A 19,639-nucleotide genomic window follows, 5' to 3' on the forward strand; every position below is an offset into this window, starting at 1 on the left:
AGCCATTTGCAAATCATTTAAAGAACTTTTTGATATTTCTGGCCAGTTTTTCCACTGTTAACATATAATGAAAAATATTTTATAAAGTTTTATAGACTTGCAAAAAGACTGGAGAAAATCTTGTATTTTCCCCTGCATCTGTTAACCATGCCTTTTATCAAAGTTGTACTGAGGTCTTACAGTACTTCATATAAAAGAGTGAAATCTGTATTGCCCTACTACCTGAACACTCAAATAATAGTTGTGATTCTGGGAGTATTTCTCATGTATTAAATATCTTTTATTTATAGCAATGAAATTAATGACCTGGAAAAGCCATAGTTGAGGATACTACTACTGATATCACATTTTCACGTTCCATTCTCCAAAACATTTTTGAGGCCAATCCTCCAAACTTACAAAAATATAATGCCTACGACCTTGAAGTCAATGGGAAAGCTCACTACCAAGCGTAACGTTTACTGTTGTAAGTGTTTGGAGGATCTGGCCCCTAGGCAATAATCCATTCATATGTGTCCCCTTATTTTTTCTCTCTCCTACTTTATCATAAATTCCGCTGAGTAATGGATAATTGCTAGTAAGCACACAATTCCCTGTGCTTCATAAAGCACCATGTGCCTGTTGAAGTCAGTGAAAGCGTGCAGGGTACAGGGATCTGTGCAAGCAGAGCCTGATGCAGGATTGGGTTTGGTGAGAGTGTTTTTATTTTTCCTTAAGTGAATAGAAGCTCTTCCAAGACAATGACTTTGGAGATACATTCAGTTGCAATATTTTCTTGTTAAATAACTTTGATATCCTACATGTTTATCCTTCTCCCCATCCCAGATGCAATCCTGACAGGAACTTGGAGAGGGTGTTTGTCTTTCACCCCCAATCCCACCCTCACCTTCCCTTTTTAAAACTGAGCCTGCACAGTCTGGCTCAAAGTCAACAATATCCCTCTGTGATTGTTCAGATCTAATTGCTATAAAGTGCTAACTAACCCACACCAGAATGTGGCTGCTGCTCTGTAAAGCTGTGATAACAGCATAGTTCGTTAACCTCCATGGGTGTTTCCTGAAAATACAATCCAATGCAAACTTGTGTGAGGTTTTGTGTTTCCTGCACCATTCTGTAACCTTTTTTTCTTCAATAATTCCAACTGTTGCAAAGAAGCCATGTTTGTAACAGACCTAACTTGCTATTCTATTGTAACTTTAATCTGTTGCATAGTAAAAGAAAAAGTATATGCCAATGCAAGCACTTCAGATTGTTTTTACTTTGTTTTTCATTGCCTCACATGTTAACTTGCAAAAGTAACAGAAGGCAGCTCTCCCACTCCTTCCTTCCTAGTCCAAAGAGCTTAACAGTACTGCCCCTCTGTGTGTGTGTGTGTGTGTGTGTAAGTAAAATGTTCATAGTTTTCCTTATTGGTTATAAATCTGCTTCCACCTTGTCTTTTCAATTCTGGTGTAAACCAGCTACCTAAAACAAGATTTTTTTTCTACCCCAGAAAGTGCTTCAGAGCCTACAGATATTTCCTAGGTTTACTTGAGTTTTACATGTTGCTTATAAACACATTTTTAAAGCGTGTGACCAGTGAGCCACTCACCAGTTATCTCATATATCCTTATTAGGTAACAGTTTTTACCCACCAAACACCCACAAACAAAACCACAGTGACACACTTACCAACCAGCCAAACTAGAGGCAAGCCAAATAGGCAAAAATAAACATTGTGCTCTCTTAAAACAGATGGTTTCCTTTGGAGAGGAGCTCTTCTTATTGCCATGTTGTTTTTTCCTTAGTTACCCACAAAAGTAAACAGACTTTCAGTAGTGGAAATCTTTCCCCACTACTAAGGTGTTTAGTCCTCTCTCATTAGCTGGTAGACAAAAGAGATACTTCTTGACCTCTGCAAGCAGCAGAGATAGGAATTAATTCAATAGTTCAGCACTCTGCATTGTCCAGTGAGAGCAGCAGCTTTTGGGAGTTCTTTACATTAAATCTTGGAGTACAGCTGCACATGTACACAGCATTTGATAAAACAATAACTGTTTCCCTTCCCCCAAAAAGTTTACAGATGAGATAAACAATGAGAGGGAATTTGCTTTGTGGCCTCCTGTTGGCACATGCTCCGTGGAAAGGAGAATTAATGCTTTCCCTTCAGTCACCTTTCATCTCCACCCCCAGATCCAATGTAGTCTGTTTGCAATGTTGTCCATCTATAAATGACTCAAGGAGCAAGAATGTTGAGGTCACTTCTTTTGCAGGAAGCTCCATAGACCTTCACAGCCTCCTCCGAGATGTGTAGCTTCCATGTTCCAAAAATATTACCTTGTAGTGTGCATTTACACAGCAACTGGAAGGTGAATCTTCAGCTGGGGTAGACCTACATGTTGTCCTCAAGAGCACCTAAAAAGCAGCATCTTGGGCTAGCCACCTGAGTGTGTACCAGGGTAGCTGCAGCTATGCTGCTAATTTTAGCGCACTAGCTCCAGGAGAGCTAGCATGTTTACATCTACCAGAGCTGGGAATTACACCTCCCAGCTGCTGCGTGGGCATATTCTCAGTTTGGGACAGGAAACTATAGCTATCTGAAGAGGCAGTGGAAATGTAGCAAGGCAGAAAGTAGCTTCCCAAGTTAGAATTTGGCCACAAACTTAGCTTTAAATCTGTTCTCCTGCAAAAATTGATATAGGGCCCATTAACAAGTACAAATAGTCAGGTGTTTAGTGATGTCTTGTCAGAGAGATGACACTTCAAATATGATGGTGTGCCCTTACCATATTATTTGGCATTGATTCAGCACTGACTGCACGGGGAGAATGCCACCTACTGAATTGCCAGCACTGCTTCCTGCACTGTCTGGCTTTTCCTTAGAGCTGATCATTAGTTGGGTGGGAGACCTCTAACCCTGCCTAGTGTGAGAGAGATTAGGAAATTGCAGGCTGAGGTTAACGTGGCTGCAGTTCGTTTGCCAATATGTGCTGGGCTGGATAATGTTTTTCATTTTCCTATTAAAGTGTCTGCAGTGCTCCAGAGGAACTGAGGTTTCCTGCGCTTCTCCAGACTATAGAATGAGTTTTAGGTGTTTACATGATGATGAGCACAGTCTGCAGGCATGGAGTCGCTGCTCAATTAATTGCTTTGTAGTCTAAGTCTTTAAAAAATGTAATCACACCCCATTGTATAAAATTTTGAAAGTTAATGTGATATTGTGCCCTTCATTCTCATGTGTGGTCTCTGCTTTTATGTACAAACTACTCTGCAGAACACAGAGTGCGATTGCGCTGGGCAGACTGATGCTTACATAGGAAGGGAAACTAGATTACTGAATTAATGTAGTTTTATGCTTGAAAGACACAGTATTCAGAATACCATCATCTATTTCTTTTGGTATTTTCCCAGAAGTTAAGGTTGAGGTAACTTAACTTCAATTCACTCTAAATGATATATGTTAAGCTGTGGAAAATATTAAAAGGAAGTTGGTATTCACTGATTTTCCCCCCCTCCCCCTCCTCTCCCATTCCCCCTTTCTTTTTATTACAGATATGGAAGGTTATTCATTTGCATCTCATACAAATGACTGAACTGTGTTTTTTATTGACTGTTACACAGAAACAACATAGGCTGACATAACGAAGAGGAGTACTTGTAGCACCTTAGAGACTAACAAATGTATTTGAGCATAAGCTTTCGTGGGCTAAAACCCACTTCATTGGATGCCTGCAGTGGAAAATACAGTAGGAAGATAGATAGATACAAACACACACACACGAAACAATGGGTGTTATCATACACACTATAACGAGAGTGATCAGTTAAGGTGAGCTATTAACAGCAGGAGAGGGGAAAAAAACAAAAACATTTTGTAGTGATAATCACGATGGGCCATTTCCAGCACTTGACAAGAACGTGTGAGGAACAGTAGGGGGGGGGAAATAAACATGGGGAAATAGTTTTACTTTGTGTAATGACACATCCACTCCCAGTCTTTATTCAAGCCTAATTTAATGGTGTCCAGTTTGCAAATTAATTCCAATTCAGCAGTCTCTCGCTGGAGTCTGTTTTTGAAGTTTCTTTGTTGTAATATTGCAACTTTTAGGTCTGTAATCGAGTGACCAAAGAGATTGAAGTGTTCTCTGACTGGTTTTTGAATGTTATAATTCTTGACGTCTGATTTGTGTCCATTTATTCTTTTATGTAGAAACTGTCTAGTTTGGTCAATGTACATGGCAGAGGGGCATTGCTGGCACATGATGGCATATATCACATTGGTAGATATGCAGGTGAACGAGCCTCTGATAGTGTGGCTGATGTGATTAGGCCCTATGATGGTGTCCCCTGAATAGATATGTGGACACAGTTGGCAACGGGCTTTGTTGCAAGGATAGGTTCCTGGGTTAGTGGTTTTGTTGTGTGGTATATGGTTGCTGGTGAGTATTTGCTTCAGGTTGGGGGGCTGTAAGCAAGGACTGGCCTGTCTCCCAAGATCTGAGAGGGTGATGGGTCGTCCTTCAGGATAGGTTGTAGATCCATGATGATGCTCTGGAGAGGTTTTAGTTGGGGGCTGAAGGTGACGACTCATGGCATTCTGTTACTTTCTTTGTTGGAAATTTGCTGGAAATGGCCCATTGTGATTATCACTACAAAAGGTTATTTATTTATATTTATATATATATTTTCCCCCTCTCCTGCTCATCGTAACTGATCACTCTTGTTCTAGTATGCATGATAACACCCATTGTTTCATGTTCTGTGTGTGTGTGTGTATGTATGTATGTATGTGTGTATGTATATATATATATAATCTTCCTACTGTATTTTCCACTGCATGCATCCGATGAAGTGGGTTTTAGCCCATGAAAGCTTATGCTCAAATACATTTGTTAGTCTCTAAGGTGCCACATTTGTTAGTCTCTAAGGTGCTAAGTACTCCTGTTCTTTTTGCGGATACAGACTAACACGGCTGCTACTCTGATAGGCTGACATGTTTACCAGGCAGAAAGATTGTCGATGTTATAATTGCCTTTTCCTACAATTTACCTGTTTGTGTAAGTTGAACCAGAGTTCCAGGACTGAATTTTACTGAGAGCCGATGTTAATTTTAAATCACTAAGTCATTTGACAGGGTAATATCGCTTGTCTGTCTATTCAAGTAGGCTCTGATTCAGTAAATTTCTTAAACACATGCATAACTTTAAGCATGAGAGTAGCCCAGTTTAAGAATGTGAGAAGTCCCAATTGATTTCAAGTTATGGATGTGCTTAAATACCTTACTGAATCAAGACCATAATTAGTTTGATAGAACTTGTGAATAAAGCAGACCGTTTCTCTGAGGGGGAGGAAAGCTGTTTGCTCTTGAGAATCTACCTGATAGGGTGGGTGGTCAGAGGGGGGAGGGGAGGGGAGAGGAGGGGATGTGCGTATGTGTATTTGTTTTTTAACTTTACCTGAAATCCATTACAGTTTAATTATAACATAATTTGTATTTAATACCTTTCATCCAAGGATGTCAAAGTGCTTTATGAGCGCTAAATACCTTTAAAAATCATCCCCTAAATCCTTAATTCCTGAAGCACTCCTTTGAGATTTCATACAGGGAAACTGAGACCAGGAGGTTAAGGGCCCAAGAATTTAATCATATCCATTAGTCCCACTGAAGTCCAGTAATAAGTCTCAGTTCAGCAAGGTACTTGCGCACATACCTCGTTTTAAGCATGTCAGTATTCCCACTGAAGTCAATGAGACTATTTGTGTGCTTAGTTAGGCATGTGCTTAACTCCTTTGCTGAGTCAGGGCTGTAATCAGTGGTAGAGGAGGGGTAAGTATCCAAAAGTCCTGAGCCCAGTCCCACTCTGCAAACTACCCCTGGGCCCCACTTTCCTGTTGCTAAGTTTAATATTTTTAACATACTGATTGATAAATTCTGTGTAAATATAGTTGTGGTCGTCATACCTTGTTTGGCTTTATTGTTGCAGGTTGAAAGGAGAGAAGAAAATGATATGAACAAAAGGCGTCGAAAGGGCCTTGGTGGCTTTGAAGAGGTGGGTGTTAAGTCTTGTTGCTATGTTAACCCCATCTTCTTCATGAAGAGAGTTAATGAAGTAGCAGGAAGCAGACTTAACAGGGGCCCAAAATCTGAACTTTTGTGCTCTGTGCTGATTAAGACATACACCCTCCTCTTCCCCCAGTCCCGAGGAGCTTACAGTCTTTTATTTATCTTGTACACAGTAATGAAGCGAAATTATTTTTTTCAAGTTTTTTATAAAGGAAAAGTGAGAGACCTTCATTTTTTAAATTCCTGTTCTGGTTTAGGAAATATAGCTACTTTTCTTGTCCCAGCTCAGTTATTTAACTTTCGTTTTATAACTTCCTAACAGCATTTCCTTCTGGCAAGATTCCCATTCCCTTCCTGATTGTTTGTTTTTTTATGGCTTTTTGCTCTATGATCAGCAGTGTCAGTTCAGTCTCTGTAAATCCTGTTCTCTTTTTCTCACTTGAGGGATGGATCACCAAAGAGAACAATCTATCTGTTTATATAAGTGATTTTTTTTTTTTTTTTTTTTACTGTCCCGTAAAACTGAGTTACTTTTTGAAATAAGCAGATGTATCACAAAATGACCTCATTCTTCTCAGGCTGAGTGTGTCTGGTATAATATCACTGTAAGTCTCAATTTCAGACTTGAAGAAAAATTCTCCGGTGGTTTTTGTTTGTTTGTTTGTTTTGTTTTTTTGTGTTTTTTTTACAGGCTTCAAGTTTTTCTAGTCGGGCGACAATTTCTAGGAAAGATCAGGGCGACAGAGAAGGAATGAATCAAAATAAAGTCAAGTCAATGGCAACGCAGCTGTTGGCAAAGTTTGAAGAAAATGCCCCAAACACATCTCTCCGGAGACAGGTGAGTGACAAATGTAAAATTCACCTTTGAAATTCAAGTAATCTCTCCTCATGAACAAAACGGTAGTTCTCAGATAAAAATTGCATCTGTAGTGAGTTTGAAGAAGCTTTTTTTTTTTAGGGTTTATCTTCTAAAATTTGTATAGAAAATATCCTTTTCATTGCATTTAGGGAGAAACTAATTGACTAGGTGTCCATTGCATTTAGGGAGAAACTAATTGACTAGGTGTCCATTGCATAGTAATACATAATGTAACTGTGTTGGTTTGAAAGATACTGTAAACGTATCTCTGAAGTTATGGCTTTATAGTGGAGCTTTGTAACAATAAGTTGTCATAAGTCTGCTGGCTAAGGTTTTGTAAAAGCTCTTCAGTTTTCATGTTTTGTGGATATTAGTAAAGGATGGAGTCACTTTGAAAACAAAAAGATCCAGTGGAATATTTTCTTTTTACTGTAATTCTTGTCTAGGAAAGAATACATAGAAAATACAAGACAGTGGGTCTAATCTTTTGATGCATGCATTGTCATTAAATGAACAGAATATACTGTGCATGTTTTGCAGTTTATCACGAGTGGCTTCAGCAGGACTGCTCATGTTTAAAGTTAACCATAGTCTCTGTTTAAAATATTTAGTATTCCACATGCGCACTTCCAAGTAAAGCTGTAGTGGGAGAGCAGACCATTAATTTGAGTAGACTCCAAAAGGGCTGTGTAGAACATCTGGATAAAGTCCTTTTAGGGATCCCTTAAGCAGTTTTTCCTTCTTTTTCTGTCTGTCTCGAAATATCTTGTTCTATTTACCTTCTCCTAAGATTTTCCACTCTTATGTTTTGTTTTGACTCAAAATATTATACAAGGAGCTAGTAGATAAACCAGCCCTGCTATCTTCCTCTGATCTTCCTGCTAATCCTCGCTTTACTAAGCCTAAGGAGCCAAGTCCTTCACCTCCACCAAAGAGTCAGGTAGGAATTCATAAGGAGACAGTTCTATAAATAATTAACATACTATTTTCACTTAGTACCGCAGCATTCAATGTCTTCAAATGACTCCAGAACACTCATAATTAATGTCTGAATTTGAGCACGTAAGTGTCAGGTGTGTTTAGCTGTTGCATGCCAGGACATCTTAAAGCAGGGTTCTTGAATTTAGTGTGCAAATACCCAAAATAATACAGAAAAAATAGGTGAATGATGAGAGGCACCCCATAATGTTAAAGTTACATTACACTCTTCAGACAAGATCAGAAAGCTGATTGAAGAATGAGCGTTTGCATGCAAAGCACCGTAAATGTGTATGGGTCAAGTTCTGTGTGTTAAATCCAGCAAACTCCCATTGATATCAGTGGAGAAGTTGTGTATATATGTTGTTGTATATATAAATTTTGTATGCTAGAAAAATACTGCAATATATTCAATGTGTTGATATATGCATGTACAATAATCTGTGTAGTCTGATAGAATGCTAAGGCAAAGGGAGTTTTGCTCCGTTTGACCCTATGAAACAAGTCCGTATGAGCCATGACTCGGTGCTCAACAAAGGGATGGGATTCAGTTTAGGGATGGGATTCAGTTTAGATAACTGTTTAGCTCTTAGATGCTTATCCAACTTTCCAATCCTTTTGGGTGGAGCTCCAGATATTTTGTGGTAAACATCTATGCTAGGAACCTCATTATAGCACAGAATGAAACACTGAATAAATTACGCTTCTTTAAAAATAAATAAATAAATAAAAATCTCATATCAAACTGTGCTGATACTTAATTTTAAAAAGGCTGAATATTTTCTTATGCGGTTCAGGTTGCTGCCTTGTTTCCATTTTGCGGAAGACCATTCTTGGCATGCCAGAAAAATCAAAATGGCCTGCTGTAGAATGTGAGCTTCTTGTTCCATACTCCTTCCCTCTATCTAATGGGTGCAAGGGTAGATCAGCCAAGAATTCAGACAATGAAAGTGAATTGGTTTGCATGAAAGGGTTGAGAATCATTGTTTACAGAAAGAGATCCTTGTATATAGTGTACCATTATTAACAATTTGCAGGCTGACAGGTGTTTGTGTTTTTGTGAAATATGGTTGGTTTGTTTTTGTTTTGTTTTGTTTTGGTTTTTTTGCTAATTTCGTGTAATTGGTCAACCATTATAAAATAGAAGGCCTGATTTCATGAAAATACCTATGGGAGGATCATTTTTAATTACAATATGAAACCATAGTTATGGTTCAAAGATCATTTCCATTTGTAGTCTAATTTTTGGAGCCACCTCTTACTTCATCAAAACCCCCAAACCTTTGGACCTGAAATTTATTATGCTTAGGCTCAGAATAGAGTAGATCTCAAATTATGTGAAGTAAGTTGTATTCCTCAGATATTTTTACACTTCAATAGTTCAGTTTCATGCATGTTTTCTGTGGTAATAATGCACAACACAGCAGGACATCACAGGAGAATGTGTTGAATTCCCCCTCTAGTCGCACTATTTAGAGTTACACATGGAGACTGAGTGATAGCTAGACTACAGAATGTGAAGACCTGCATGTGTTGTATGGTCCAAATATACTCCAGTGCATGGAAATGCATGAGTTTTATAGTAGTGCAGTGTTTTAAAACATGGAAGAATACTGCATTATATGAAATGCTTACATATGTGCATGGCTATGATACACTGTTGTGTATGCTATCTTAGAACATGCATGAGTTGCATGTTAGTCCGAGAACAACTTTTTTAATTTGAAGTATTTCCCAGTTTCAGGCAGTAGCTAGAACTGAACATGTGGTCAGAGAGCCAAAGCAATCTTTGCATAGTTCTGATCGTGTGGCCAGGGGATCGAGAATTATAGAAAAAACAGACATGCAGTCCAGGCTTTCAGAAACTCTTGCATCTACCTGTCCTGCTGCATTTGTGATTTCTGGAGTGCTTAAACGCCTTCAGCATGTGGAGGAAAAAATTAATCAGGTGACAAGCTATTTCATTTTTAACTTCTGTCTCTCTTAACTATATTTATTCTGGTTAATTCTTCTATGCACACTGTATATGCTCTACTTTACATACTTCTGTTACATAGTTAAGACATAAATTGCCTTTTCCCTGTACATATTGAATTTCTGCCTTTTCTTGTATGACTGCTAACTAAAATCTGTCTCTCTGTTCTGTTTCCCTTCCTTGGCTTTTACTACAGAAGAAAGCTCAGTCCGTAGCAAATAGGGAATTTCATAAAAAGAACATTAAAGAGAAAGCAGCTCATCTTGCCTCAATGTTTGGATACATGGACTTACCAAAGGTGAATATTTAGGTTTTGCAGATGCAAAAACAATAGTCTAGAAGAGACCAGATGTAAGTTAGACATTTGCAGCAACTTTGTATTTTCACTTCTTCTTTTCATCTTGGGTGAACCTAAAACAGTCAGGAGTTCAGATTCCAGTACATTATGCAGAATGACTTGTGTTATTAATATACATAACATAATTACCTTCTTTTTAGTGAAAACATGGAATAACCAGATATTTAAAGTGTGAGAATATTTAAGCATGCCTGGAACATACTAGAAAACAGCTCATTATAATAGTGGCTTGAGAATTCAAATGCTGGTAGCTTTAGAAATAGAAATGACTTGACAAGTTGAATATTGAATCAGCTGATCAGTGTGTTCACTGTATAGGTTTGTTTTATCTTAAAAACTATTCCACTTCTTCTGTTGCTACTCATGGGTATGGTTTCTGATTGAATGGCCAGGTGCAGTCAGGATATTGGTTGAATTGGAGGTTTTGCGGTAACGATTTCCGTGACTCCTCACTGTCAGATGTACAGATAGGCCTGGGGTATGTTATCCTGTTGCAGACCAGTATCCCAGATTCTACTGAATCTCTCTTACCCTTTCTCTGAACCACTGCGGTGAATGAATTTTATCTGGAAACTACTAATGACCCTTCACTGCGCTGAACAGAAAAGGAGCTGACTTAGTGGCCTAATAGAGTACAACTAGGGAATTGGGAGAGGGAGAAATTCTTGTTAGGCTTTTGTTGACTGATATGAAACAGGCAATATTTTCTCTTGAGGAGCAATATAGATATTCTCCAAAATAAGAAGTCAGTATATGTGTAATTCCATAAATCTCTATCGGAAATATTGGAAACTTTCTCCAATATGTTCATGAATTTCAAAGGAAAAAGTGTTACATTGGAATTCATGAACATATTGGAGAAAGTTTCCAATATTTCTGATATAGATACATGGAATTAAGTGGTACAGAGGAGATGGAAGTTAGTGATTCAGAAAAAATTGACTGCACCTCTAATCCACCAAGAAGCAGAGAGATGCTATCTAATTGGCTCAGCAGATTTCACTTAACTGTAGCAAGTTGGAATACACTTATTTGAGGATATATTCTGTTTGGCTAATGTTGTTCCAAACTTTTGCATTTACCTCTGAGGTCAAATTTCCTACCTCCTCTTGTGACTTTTCAGCCAATTGTGACCCGATAGAAAAGTAATTTCTATTTATTCAATAGTTGTTGAATTACTTTCAAATTGTAACCAATCACTTGTACTGACTTCAATTGTTCAGCACTTATAGATGTTATTAAATGTTAAATTCATAGGGTGAAAATTAATAATTATCTCGTTATCCCATCCATTCATATTTCCCACTTAAATGTATTTTCCATGTGGTACACACCAAATTATGAGTGCATATTCCATTAATCATAATAAGCCTTATTGCTTATGTGTTAAGTGAAAATGTGCACTACAAAGTTTTGTACATGCATAAGATCATACATCTATTTTCTGAAATGACACTATTTCCTAATATATTAAAATAATGGACTGAATTCTGTAAAACACTCCATAGTAATGAGAAACCTAAGTAATTGCAAAACACACCCTCTGAAGAGGTTAATCTACTAGACTGGTGCATTCCCTTGTAAGAGTTGCAGCAGATACTGTTCTCTGGAGGCTGCGTATTGTTGTGTTCTGTCACTCTTCACTGTACTCTTTTTTTTTTTTAATAATGTGTATCTTAACAAAGAGCCAAGTCATGTTTATTTGACCAGAGTAGCATAGTTTCAGTTTTGAAGTAACTGTACCCTTACTACGTTTCTAACCTTTTCTTGTGCATGGTTGTGCAATTCCGTGATCTTAACATTTGTTAATGTGACTGTCCTCTCTGATGATGTTTCCTCTATTTCTGCTCTATACAGAATAAACTACCTATTAAAGGCCTATCCTATTATCAGCCCCCAACTCCCTCTTGCCTTCCAGCTCATGATTCGGCTGCTACTTCATCTTCATCATCTATTCACTCAGCTTCCCCTGCTGTTCAGTCTAGCAAGGTATTCAATTAACAGATTTTCATGTAAAATCCATTCTTGCTCTAAAAACTGCAGAAGAATTGGCTCAGATTGAAGGTCTTGGCTTTGCATGGAGAATCTGTGCGTACTATGTTTCACATTGGACTCAGAGGTTTAAACCGCTCGCTTTTTTTTGTTTACTTCTGCATGTTTATAAAAGTAAAATATCATAACAAAAAGTAATTCAGATTAAAAGCTAAGAAGTAGACCATACATTTTTGAGAATTTTAAGCTTAGCAGTAGCTAATTTTAAATGTTTTTTTTCCTTTTAATACCACAAACTCTCTTTTGAGAGTTAAATGCTTGAGCACGCATTTGCTCCATAAAAGCAACAAATGTAGAGTTCCCATTAATGATGAAGCAACAAAAGCTTTGATTTGGATAAGCTTAAAAAGGTTCAGCTTCCTTCTCCCCTACATGTAGAAATTATTTTAATTGGGGTATTTTCAGCCATCTCCTTTGTAGGCCAGATCTTTGGGAAGGACCGACATGTCCTTTCTTTCCTCCAGTGGTTATGGCAACAGCAGCACAGGTTGTCTTTCAAGCCTTGGAACAAGTAAGCATATTGAACAGGTTTGGAGTAAGAATAAGTGGGGAAGCCATAAAGTTAGAGCAGTTGTGGGAACAAACACTGAGGTGTCTGGAACCAGTAGGTTCTGCCACCACGTTTAAGAAGCGGGAGTTGGGGAAGGATTGTTTATCAAAACCTAAAATGGTTTGCCATGTGTTTTGGAGGATAAGAGATTGTCTGCTCAAACCTTTCAACCCATCCTTCCTCAACTTAAGTCTCTGCTCACTATGAAAACAATCATTCTTTTAAAAAAACACCCATGTCATAAATTACCCATAAGCATGGTCAAAATCCAGCCCAGATAATTAATAGCTGAATGTAAAGATATTCAGGAGTATAAATTAGTTGTTTCAGTCAAATTCCTGGTGGATTTGTACCCATCTTACAATGGACACTGGTTAGAACTTTGGCTTGCAGCCTCAGCAGAATGGGCAATGACTGAAAGGTCTGACCTGTGTTTGCAATCCTAGAAGGTGGTACTTCAGATCAGAGGCCAGGTGCTTAAACTTTCATGAGCAATAATTTTACTGGTTGGTTGGGTTTTTGGGGGTTTTTTTTTTTTTTTTTGGTTCTCTATTAAACACCTCCCAATGAGCAGTTGTTTTAATTAAAGGTGCTGTAACTGCTATTTTAATGTTAAAATAAGTATTTTGGTGAATTTAGCATTGTATTGAAAGACAGTGGCTATAGCTTAAAGGAAAGGAGACAAAGGAACTCGAACAAAGAGGGATAAAGACTGTATGCTCTTTGGGGCAGTTTTCGTGTTTTCCTTTGTATTTTAAAACTACTAGCACATCTGATTTCTGATTACTGTGGCAACATAAATAATATTATTCAAAATTATGGAACCCAGGCTTCTCCCCAAAACTACTTAGCTTATGAATTAATATTGAAGCAGTTAACCAATCAGATAAACCTGCTGTAGAGCTTTGGCAATGTACCATTAACAAGCACTTGTTTATTCTTTAAATTTTTTTTGACTGACTGCCCTGGCATAAACAATATCTAAGTAGTAAATTTATCTGAGTAGGAAACACCCAACCCTTATTTTCAGCTGGTAATTCCAATCATATGATTCAACATAATTGTTCTTCTGAATTTTTATTTGCTTTTTTAGATATTTGCTTAGTGCCACTTTGCATGTTGCCGTGTGAACAACATAAGGAACCCTTTTTAGGAAACCTAGGTACCCACCACCACTACTGTAGACGCAGGGCTGGATTTAGGGCAGGTGACCTGAGGTGCCAGGTTTAGGGTGCTGTTTTTGTTGTAAGCAACAAAAGGGAAAATAGAATGTTTGACAGGGATAAGTCATGCATTCAAATTGTGAAGCAAAGTCATGAAATGGGCTATAAATGCAATACAAGATAAGGTATTCAAAAGTTTAACAAATGGATGGGGGGGGGGCACCAAAGACATTGCTCGCTTGGGGCACCATTTGATGTAGGGCCAGCCCTGTGTAGACATATTTAAATCATGTGCAGGAGTATGTCATGTAGAGCAATAACTATGGCCATGATTATTCCACGATTTAAGCATGTTTGGGACTTTATCGGTAGTCACAAGGGGATTACGTGCATGAGCCAAGTTATGCTTAAGTGTTTGTAGGTTCAGAGTAAATGATCAGTAGCAGGCAAGCAAGGTGCAGCATAGCAGTGTAACTAATTTAAGCTGTGTGAAAGCTGGCAGATCATCTTTCTGGTATACAGATGTGGGGCCAGATTCGCTCCTGTAGCTGAGATCTGCTCAGCAAAGGAAAGTGGAGGGGGGACATTGTGGAACTGATTACAGCTCCCTATTTCTGAGGGGCTGCCTGTGCTGACTTCAAACCCAATGAGGTTTAAAGCAGCAAAGGAGCTGCTCTAAGTTATGACACTGGCCTAGAGCCCTAAATGAACACTACATCAGGGAAGATAGGTATAACACAGCATGACTCTGCCCGGCAGCTCCTCTCTCCCCAAACACCTATGCTCCCTCAGTTGACACACACACTGTATTGGATGGGGAGGGGGACAGACAGCTGGCACAGCAGCTTGCTGTGGCATCTTTTTACACCAAGAGGGCGTTTTCCTATACCAGGGGAATTTACTGCTGACCAGTTGAAGCCAGAATCTGGCCCTTTTGTGTCACTTGAGGGGCCAGACTTTATTTGATAGTCTAAACTGTGCTGTTCAGCTAACCTACTTGGAGACTGAATCTGTTTGTGCTGCCTTGCTATCTGTGCATAACCAATCCCATTTTGTATTGTATTTTGAGTTTGTAGTCATGATACATTTAAACTTGATTACCGTCATCACCGAATCTGCTCAGAGTTGGAAAATTGCTAAGAACTATTGGTCATTGATGTCAGATTTGGAAGGAAAAAGAGACAAAGGATGGGATGGCCTAGTAACTGCTTTTTAAAAACCTGTTATCAATGCAGTACCTCTGAGGAAGAGTTCAGTTGGTTCCCCTTAAATGTAGTTACAACACTGTTGGCTACATAATTTCTTCTGTATTCATTTAACTAGGTCTGGGATCAACAATTTGAGAAAAAAGAAAAGGAGGACTTGTGGCACCTTAGAGACTAACCAATTTATTTGAGCATAAGCTTTCGTGAGCTACAGCTCACTTCACGAAAGCTTATGCTCAAATAAATTGGTTAGTCTCTAAGGTGCCACAAGTACTCCTTTTCTTTTTGCGAATACAGACTAACACGGCTGTTACTCTGAAACCTAACAATTTGAGAGTAATGTTTTCTCCTATTTTGCTATTTTTAAAAAAAATTGTCTGAAGTCATTGTTTATGGAGGGTGCAATATTGAAGTATTTGCAGACTGACCTTTTTTTATTCATCTGCAGTAGATGTACAGCATGGATAGTACCAGTACACTGCAGGGACCATCTTTCTGGAATAAGGTTTAGTTCAGTCTTCAAGCCCATTCAGTTCTTACTCTACCTGCTGAGACTTTGGACAAGATTAATGTTTAGTGTCCTTTGTATTTGTGGTTTCTGTGTTGTGGGTATGTGTTCATGGGATATTAGACAATCAAGTTAATTTTATATAGACCACTGAACAGCCATCAGATGGAAATGTTACCCTATGATTTGAGGATGGGAATGCTTATGGAGAGGATCATTTGGTCACTACCAACCTGGATTGAAGTCACTTTTTGTTTTACACTGAATTTGCATTTGTTTTCATAATGAATACATTTGCTTTTAAAAAAGGAGTACTTGTGGCACCTTAGAGACGAACAAATTTATTTGAGTATAAAAAGCTTATGCTCAAATAAATTTGTTAGTCTCTAAGGTGCCACAAGTACTCCTTTTCTTTTTGTGGATACAGACTAAGACGGCTGCTACTCTGAAACCTGTCATTTGCTTTTAATATGCATTTAATAATAGGTGTAGGTATGCAATTTTGGTAGCTCTTGTTTTGGTTGTTTTAATATCAGCACTGATTGTTTTAATGGGTGGAGAAGAGAAACCAAACCAGGAATGTAGGTTAGCTTCAATAGTATTTTGCCCCTCCTTCAAATAGTCACCTAGTTATGTGTAGCTTTGTTGTTTGTTTAAATTATTACATGACTGTTTAAAAAGATGAAGCTGAAACTTCCAGCTTCAGCTGATGTCTCAATGAGCTCTTTACCTCTTTATTCAGGAAGCCATAGTGCAATAAGTAAATTGCTGCTTAAAAATTGCACAAATGTAGAGTTTTGGGGGGAAAGTTGTGTTTGTAACAATTGTCATGGATTCCATGGATGATGATGTTCACCTTTTTGGTTTCTTTTAAATATTGTTTTGGGGCTTTCCCATTTGAGAGAGTGGATGTGATGGGAACGACTGATTACTTTTCACCAAGAACCTTGGGAGCTGTTTTGTTGAAACCTGAGCTGCATGGGGGATTAACAGGGAGCAGAAATGCTCGTTCCTGATGCTAGTAGTTTCAGGTTGTGGAATGGATTCTATGCCTTCTCTAATTAGGGTGGAAAAAGTCCTAGCTTCAGTAGTAGGTTAAGAGACTCACTGCTCCCATCCTGCTACTGCAGCCTTGTAGAAGCTTAGGTTATGTCTACACTACAGCTTTATGTCTGCATAATTTATGTCACTCAGGGGTGAATAAACTACCCCCTTGTGCAATATAATTTATGCTGACATAAGAAATCATGAGCGTCTGCCGCCGACGTGGCTTCTGCCGTTCACGGAGGTAATTTTATTATGCCCATGGGAGAGCTGACGTACTGTATGAGTAGACATGCCCTGAGACTAGAAAGCAGTAGTAATTCTCTTCCTCCCACCCTTCTATCTTACTGCTGCAGAGAGGCTGGACCATCAGTCAGTGGGATAAATGCTTATGGGTCGATATTTAAAAGCATTTGAGTATTTAAATAGCTTTCATTGCGAAATACTAGCTATTTCGGTTTAAGATAATGCAATACATGACTTTCAGTGTTTTAAATTATCAGTTTGTGACCATTGCCTTTTTTTCACAACCAGACTGATTTTACATACCCTTTATTCTGACGATTCATTAGCCCTAGTCACTAAGTTTAAACACGCGAGTAGTTGCATCAAAGTCAATGCTCACATGGTTTGAGTTAAGCACATTTATTGCTGTCTGGAACAGATCCAGAGTGCTCTGTACTTTGCAGGGTCAAGCACTTTCTGAATCAAATGTCATGCTCTTTGTTGTATGTCTTCCTCATGATATGTTTTCCTCATGCTTAATTTCTTCAGTTCCTTTGTCCTCCTGTGAAGTACTGAATTTTTCCATAAGTGCTCCACTGTAAATTGTGCATTCATGGAGACTCAGTCTAAATTAAAAAATAAATAAATATGAGAGCACAGAAAAATACATATAGGCTGATCCCTGGGGAATTGTAATTCACTAGGCAAAAAGTTTTCAGGGTAAGGAACCAAGAGGAAATAAAGCTCAAGCAGCTGATACATTATTACCAGAACAGAGTAGCTTCTTCCTTAAGCCATAGCTGCTTCTGTGGTTATCTCTCAATATCTGCCCCAGCTTAGGCTCAACTGAATGTTGTTGGTTTAAGCAGAGACTGGAAATTCTATAATAATAATGAGTTTAGGGCAGATGCTATGCATTTTTTTTTTTTTTGCCTTGAGAATATTGTTCTGAAGAACTACAGAGTGGCAAACAAAGGCTGTCTGATGTAAGCGTGGGACTGGGTGATTCTTGCAGTCCTGCTCATTTTACAAATGTAATTAAGAATAACCTAACCACCATGGTGCAAATGGTAGAATTAAGCAGATTGATGCCAGCCTGTTTCCTTTCTAATCATTATTTAATGTATCCTCATAAAATACCAATAGATGCAAGTTCTTTGCGATTTGTTGTAGCCATGTGGGTCCCAGGATATATGAGAGAGAAGGTAGGTGAGGTAATATCTTTTATTGGACCAACTTCTGTAGCTGGTCCAACAAGAGATGTTACCTGACCTGCCTTGTGTTTCTAATATATGGGAGTGTTAGTTCTGTGCATTTTATTTTAATTAAATAGGCCATTCATAACTGATGCAATATGCTTAGAAATATTTTGTCATAACTAAAAACTGTTAGGAGCAGACGAAGGTATAATCTGCAATTACTAGTTTTTCTAACCTACATTTCCTCACTTAGTTTTTGTTATCTCGTGTTAATCCATAAATTCATATTGTTCATATGATTTTATGCTTTTGCTGCAGTGGTCTGTTTTGGCATCACCTTCAGGGTGGTGGTTGTGGTTTTTTTTTGGGGGGTGGGGGGGTTGTTAAATTTATATTAAGCAGTTGGTTCCAAGCCTCTCAAATTGTTTCTAATATCAAAATCGTAAGATAAGAGTGGTTAGGTAGGAAAATAATGAATAGTTTGTCAATTTTAACTGAACGTTTTCTTTCAAAGCTTCCTTTGAACTTTTGTGGAATGTTTTACGAAGCTCTGAGATTGGTGAATCTTCACTGTGAAATTGTAGTTTCCATTCCTCTCATCCTCTTTGGAATATTTACATTTTAGAAAATGAGCATCATATTAAGGAGAAAAATATTTTACTTAAAATATAGCACATTCCTTTTGTTTGTAGATAGTGCATGGCAATACCCACACTGTGCTAGACTTTCTTCTTTCTCATTTCTAGCCTGTTTTTATCACTGCTTGCATTTGTGTGTGTGTTTTCAAATAAGTTGTGTCCTTTTCTCATACAATCCTTTTCTCAGAAATAATTAAAGTTCTTTCTTCTGTTCTTCATCTTCTCCCTTTGCTGGTTAGACGACTGTAGGGAAGGTGTCGCGTGGAATAGGTGTTGTGGCTGAAGTCCTTGTCAATCTCTATGTGAATGACCACAGGTCCAAGCCACAGTTTTCCTCCCCAGAACTGGTAAGGCTAAACCCACAAAGAATCAAATAACTTCATTTTAAGAGTAAAATTTCCAGGATTATTGTCCCAATTTAAGATTCTAGAATTGGGACAATTCTGGTCCTTAAGCATTCTGGAATTTCTTTTCTGTCTTTGTCTTTCTGTCTTTTAACTCTTCTCCAAGAACTAGGTGCTTATTAGCAAAAGATATGCATGCATGGGTATATTCTGTAAATGTCAGAAACCAGGGCTTCGGTTATGTTTTATTACTTGCCTCTGTATCTTAAAATCTTGGGAGCTTCTATTAAATATAATTGCTAATGCAACCAGTAAGTAAAGACAGTTGTTAATCAGAGGTGGTTTCTGAAGAAAGTTTATTAACGTGCATGTTTGTACAGTTACACTCCACATATGTATGTTGAATAATTCATGTTTCCTTTTGAAGAAAGCAGTTCTAAACTATGATAATATTGTGTTGAATTCAGAACCAGTCATTGGACACAGCTACATCTTTCC

The 19,639-nt window shown here is 38.1% G+C and overlaps 1 protein-coding gene across 8 annotated transcripts in view; it reads left to right on the plus strand.

Moving 5' to 3' along the window:
* MICAL2 (microtubule associated monooxygenase, calponin and LIM domain containing 2) overlaps positions 1-19,639 on the plus strand; it is a 191,202-nt gene that overhangs the window by 89,058 nt on the left and 82,505 nt on the right. For all 8 annotated transcript variants that reach the window (XR_013346327.1, XR_013346326.1, XM_077818417.1 and 5 more), the window contains exons 15-16: positions 5,964-6,029; positions 6,735-6,881. Coding sequence is in view for 6 of the 8 variants with exons in the window: in XM_077818417.1 (XP_077674543.1) it covers positions 5,964-6,029; positions 6,735-6,881 (213 nt within the window). In the remaining 2 variants the exon portion in view is untranslated. The remainder of the gene's footprint in view (positions 1-5,963; positions 6,030-6,734; positions 6,882-19,639) is intronic.

Source organism: Eretmochelys imbricata, chromosome 6 (assembly GCF_965152235.1).
Source record: "Eretmochelys imbricata isolate rEreImb1 chromosome 6, rEreImb1.hap1, whole genome shotgun sequence".
Classification (NCBI taxonomy): Eukaryota; Metazoa; Chordata; order Testudines; family Cheloniidae; genus Eretmochelys; species Eretmochelys imbricata.